The sequence below is a fragment of the Anomaloglossus baeobatrachus genome, chromosome 1 (genome assembly GCF_048569485.1).
Source record: "Anomaloglossus baeobatrachus isolate aAnoBae1 chromosome 1, aAnoBae1.hap1, whole genome shotgun sequence".
In the NCBI taxonomy this organism is placed as follows: Eukaryota; Metazoa; Chordata; class Amphibia; order Anura; family Aromobatidae; genus Anomaloglossus; species Anomaloglossus baeobatrachus.
In genome coordinates, this window is record NC_134353.1 from 378,496,243 (window position 1) to 378,502,248 (window position 6,006).

Below are 6,006 nucleotides of genomic sequence, written 5' to 3' on the forward strand. Positions count from 1 at the left end.
GAAACGCGTTGTGGCTTTGATAAAACAAATAAAACTTACTAAACGATCTGTGACCTCCATAGCGCTCCTTTAGACCATGATTCACTTTTATTGATACCTATTTCCCCCTTCGGGGGTCCATGGCAAGAGCTGCTTAAACGGAGGCTTCATCATAACCAAGACCTTTTGGACACCTATTCCCTCCACTAACCCGCGGCTGGATCAGGCTCACAGGAATCTGTCTCCCTGGAAGGATCTTACGGATAATCCTCCTGACAGCGGAACATTACACTCCCGTCTATTACCGTGGTTGTGCGAGGGCTGCACAACCACTCCAGGTGAGCAGTTTTAATTACCGGTCTCACCGTTACTCCTGCCCTGAGACTCTTCACATGCGCTCCCTGTTTTCACTTCTTCGTGGCACATGAAATGGCTGTTGTCCTTTTTTTTGTTCCAGCTACTCCAGTTGTTCTTATTTTAAGATGTATGCACAATAAAGAATCAACTTTTTCTATTCATAAGGACTGAGTGCTACTCCTTTTTCCTGTTTCCAAGGATCTGAAGGTGAAAATCAGACTAGGGGCTGAAGGGCTTAAACTATACTTAATCAAAAATTATATGCAAATCAGGGGGCTTAAGAGCACCCATGGGTGGCCTGCGCCTCTGTGCACCGCCCTTTTATCTGCATAATAAAGCCTATACGAATACTGCAGAGGCAAAGCTACTTCTGCTTGCAGCATCGGAGTGCATAGTACAGGCCAGAGGCATAAACTATCAATTAAGCAGAACGGCACTGCTGCTGGTAACTAGGAAGCTGGGAGTCTTAGGTGCAGCACTTTCCTGCAGAAAATGATGAAACAAAAACGAACAGTAAATAAATGTGAAAAAATTGATCCAGTCTTTTCATTTGGCAAAACAGAAGATATTATTTTACAATATACAGGTCAAACAAAAAAGACAGAGGCATCTTATGCAGAACAAAAACACTGTTCTTCAATCACCATTAAAAATTTCAGGAGACATACATAAATTATACAATCACATTAGTAATATTTTTGAGGAAATGTGGCGTTTACTCTTAGTGAGCAAATCTTAAATAAGGAGATCAAAGTCAACATTTCCTGGCAGTTCGATCAAACCAATATGGTAGTAAATTTCACTCTCACTGAAAGAGAGAATGTTTTATTATATCAGTGTTCCTTGCAGAGTACAACTCAACTCCGACGACTTTTCGGCTTTAACAGGACAATCAGATTTCAGTTCAGTAAAACAGCCTGTGAGTTATCAAAGGATCTGTTCAGAAGCAGAAGAAGAAATATCTAAAAGCCTCCAGGCTGCATAAGGGTTAAGTTCATCTTGATCCCGACAAAGAGCCCAAACGTAAAGCATTCGTAAAACTTTATCCTGTGGTGGAAAAAGACAACACAATATGAATTTCAAGTAATGTGAACACTCCAAATACCATCCTCACAACGTTTGGCTTTAATAACCACATATTTTTTCATTGTCACATTTCAGGGGCCATAACTTTTTTTATTCTTTCGGCAATATAAACTTGATTATTTTTATCTGGGATTAGGTGTATTTGTCAGAGGCACTATTTTGAGATACCTATATACTAATTGTTACTAACTTTATGGGAAGAAAAAGAAAAGAAAAAAACAATTCTGCTATTGACATTTTAAAGGGAACCTGTCACCAAATTTGGCGACTATAAGCTGCAACCTCCACCAGTGGGCTCTTATATACAGCATTCTAACATGCTAACATTCTAACAGGTCCTTCGACTTCAATGCCAGTGCGTGTGCATGACGCAGAACGCGTCATACACCCAGGCTTCAGAAGAAGGAGGACAAAGATGGCCAAAAGAGGAGGCGCCAGCACCGGAGAATGGAGCCACCCATCTGACTATTCTGCACTGAACCAACCGTTTAGGTGAGTCTTATAAAGTCATTATGTTCTACACAGCAGCCTGGGCTCTTATATACAGCATGTTAGAATGCTGTATATAAGAGCCCACTGGTGATGGCCGCAGCTTAAAGTCACCAAATCTGGTGACAGGTTTCCTTTAAATGGTAAACTTCATTTGCTGCACATATAATGTATTACCATTATCTGTGAGTCAGCGCGATTATGGCAATACCACATTTTTACAATTACTATGTTTTACTACTTTTATACAACAAATATACTGTGGTACATATGGCTTTGTCAACCTTTTTCATTACACTTTTTTGGTTGTGTAATTAACAAAAAAGCAAACAAAAATATATATATATATATATATATATATATATATATATATATATATATATATATATATATATATATATATATCACACACACATATATATCTAATTTTTTACCATGTGAGTCAATTCAATGACAACAGCAAGTTCTTTGTGTTTTTCATGTTTTACTAGCTGTGCAAAAAAAACAACCAACAAAACAAACCAAAGAACTTTATATAAAATAAACAAAGCAAAAAAAACAAAAAAACCCAGAAAACTTAACACCATTTTCTGATACCATATTGGGTCACTCATTGTTTGACATGATCATTTTATTCCATTTCTTTTTTAAAAGAGGGGTTAACACAAAGTGCAATTCTGACAATACTTTCTATTTTATTTCCAATCAACTTGCAGAAGAAAAGAAACAAAAATAGTTTTATAACAGGTAGAAGTAACATACATGGCAATGCTGGGCAGATTTTTGTATTTTCTATTCCAGCATTCACTGTATGTGATAACGCCATTTTGGGCGTCACCATTGACTCTCTGAAAAATCTCTATCTCCCTGACAATACGCAGTAGGCCGGGTGAACCCAGCACAGCTTCATCAGCGCTATACATGCCCATGGGAGTAGCAGTAATATAGGACACAGTCAAATGTGAAATTTGCAGAGTCGGGTATATGGGCTGGCTTAGTCCTGTGTCCCCTGTCAGAGAGGCAAAGGTCTGCAAAGAGTTGGCAGTGATAATGCTCTTGAAAATCACGTTACTTATGTCCATAGAGGCATGATAACATGATTAGTGGAAGGACTAGCCTGGGGAAGACAACACCGCCATGACAAGTCTCCCACTAATTAGAATATTGCCACTGCAGCTATAAGTTTTTTTGCCATACACAGTAATCAGTAAACCTATAAAAATCGCAGGTTAGGAAGGATATAAAGATAGCAAAAAATACATGGTAGCACTTTGGGGGGCTTTGGAAAGATTTCAGGTCCCTTTAAAAAAAAAATTTTGTTACAATATTTTTTAGTCCCATAAGGCTAGATTCACATTTCCGTTGTTTTAAATCCGTCAGGTCCGTCAGCAACAGATCAGTTGGTTTTTAGATGTCAACTGACGCAACAAATGTGTTTTTCACAGGATTCCTTTCACAGGAATCCTGTGAAAAAACTGATCCGTCGCGTCCATTACATCCGCTATGCATCCGTTTTTTGACGGATCAGTCATGATCCGTTTGTATTTGGGACAGCCCAGTGGGTGTGCCAAACATGCTGGGCATGCTAAGTAGAGCATGACTGAATCCAGCACTGGATTCCGTTGTAAGACGGATTACGACGGAATCCAGCACCATAGACATCCATTACAAGCTTGACGGATGGCGACGGATTATTGCGTGGCGCGTTAATTTTGATGGCCAGAAAAACGTTACATTCTGCATCGTTTCTGTGGCACCCCAGGGTTCAGTTGCCACAAATATAGCTGTACCTGGGCAGGGAAGGATCTCCACATCAGGTAATCCCACATACAACATTTCCACTCAAAGCCTGGAGGGGGAGCTCTACAAGTCGAGTTCAGGTGAGGTCCCCTTTAAAGCCAGGTTTGGAGACGGAGTCAGAGAGACAGTTGACAGTTGGATAAAAGGAGACTGTGCGAGCAGAGAGTGAGGGAAGAGATCAAAACGGAGAGGGCAGTGCTTAGCCCGCACAAGTAACTGTGTGACCGCCTGAGGGATCAAAAGTGAGGCAAAAGAGGAGTGACCGGGGAGGTGGAGCCTGACCGGTTCATCCCCAAGGAACAGCGCTGATTATCGGACACCGGCGTCCGAGATTGTGAGGGATCTAATCTGCCCAGCAATAAAGACCAGGGGCCAGGGAAACTCCAGATCTCCTAGCCGAAGCAGCACCTGAAGGCAAAGCCGCTACACAGAGCTTAGGGACCGCAGTGAGTACAGCAGTGCCCCTTAGAGAAGCTCCTGCCGCCTGCCATACAGGTGAAGACAGTGAGAGAGGGACAAGGTATAGCTACAGGCAGCCTAGGACCAAGGAGAAACACAGCGCAGCAGGGAGGCCACACAACTGACCTGGTGCAGAGATCCTGAACTGTTCCCAGATCACCCAAAAACTGTAACATCAGAAACTGAACCCCTTTTTAACACCTGCAAGTAAAATCTGGTCAGAGTTAATGAATTGGTGTGACGCACTTTATTTCTTCATCTGAGGAGCCATAGGCTGCTGCACTAAAGTGACAGTTGAAAAGGCTGTGAGGAAAAACGGACGCCATATCTGTGTACTACTAAAACTGCCTTGGGGACCCCGCTTCACCTACGGGAAGCGTAAACAACTGGCTGCCTAACCATCACCCCAGAGGTCTGACCTGCAGCCCCAGTAACCATACTGGAACCGTAGGTGGCGTCACGAAATACTTTTATTTATTTATTTATTTATTTTTATTATTTATTAACTTTCAGCGATCACCAGGGCCACGGAACCGGGCACAGGCCCCCGTGAGATAATCCCATTAACCAACACCCGGAACAGAGTACCCCACGGCCCTGGGGCGGGTCATTGCCACCCGGCGGTCAGTCAAAAGACGACTGACCACGACGCAGCGTATGCAACGCAAGGTCATCAGTCGCAATCCGCCACTAATACAAGTCTATGGGACACAACGGAATCCGCTAAACGGATGCCGTTGTTTACCATAGCCGCGGATTGTGACTGATACATTTTAACGGAAATGTGAACCTAGCCTTAGGTGTTCAAGTGATCCTTTCAGCCTTTGTTATACTGACAGGCGGCCTAATAGATCATGCACTACCTATTAGGCGATGATCTACATCAGACCCTGACTTTATTAAGGAATTAATTCAGGCGTTGCAAACATGGACAGTTCTCGTTCTAGATAGAAGGAGCCGCAGGATTATAATCCCAGGTGAAGAGTATTAGGATGGGAAGAGCCAGTGCAACTCATTGATGTAGTTAAAAGGATCCTGTCATAATACTTACCTAACTGTCGGTGCGGAGCAGATCAAAGTGCGCATGCACAGGACCTCACTGTCTGCTAGTGTAGATGACGTAGAACGCATCATCCACACTAGCTTCAGAAGGAGGACAAAGATGGCCGAAAGAGTAGGCGTGGGATACGGAGAATGGAGACGCACATCCGACCAGTCTGCTCCACACCGACCGTTAGGTAAGTATTATAAACATCCGGTGACAGGTTCCCTTTACAAATACAACTTGGTCCACAGAAAAGTAAGTTATTGTATCAGAACATCTATAGAAAAAAAATTATAGCTTTTAATATGCGAAGATGAAAATAAAAAAAAAAAAAAATTGCCGCAACCTGAATACTAAAATAGTATCTCATATTAAAGGGTTAATAGCAAGAGGAGGATTGCAAGTGCCGCGACTGGCAGATAAACAAAAAAGTCAGAAATCTTAACTGGACATGTCGCCTTAATACACAGGCTTCAGCCTGTAAATACAAAGTTATCATATCTCAGCATAAAAATAGGGTATTAAGAAAAAAAATATATATATATATATATATATATATATATATATATATATATATAAAGTATGTGTTTGCAATACAATCCTTTTATCACAGTCATCATACACTGGTATGCGAGAGAAGAAGGTGAACATAAGGATTGAGAATGTAGAGAGCATGTAATCTGTCAGTGGACACACTATATGAGTACGGTTGGGTGTAGTGCGCTGTATTCCCTCAATAATCATGTGCTTTCATGGCCATAGTCTGCATATTTCATGCAGAACAAAACACA

General features: G+C 41.7%; 1 protein-coding gene across 1 annotated transcript in view; it reads right to left on the reverse strand.

The window, feature by feature from the left end:
* Positions 1-887: 887 nt before the first annotated feature.
* The window catches only part of TIMM44 (translocase of inner mitochondrial membrane 44), a 128,059-nt gene continuing 122,940 nt past the window's right edge, over positions 888-6,006 (reverse strand). Inside the window, exon 13 of the mRNA XM_075352509.1 lies at positions 888-1,383. Coding sequence (XP_075208624.1) covers positions 1,264-1,383 — 120 coding nt within the window. The 3' untranslated portion in view covers positions 888-1,263. The remainder of the gene's footprint in view (positions 1,384-6,006) is intronic.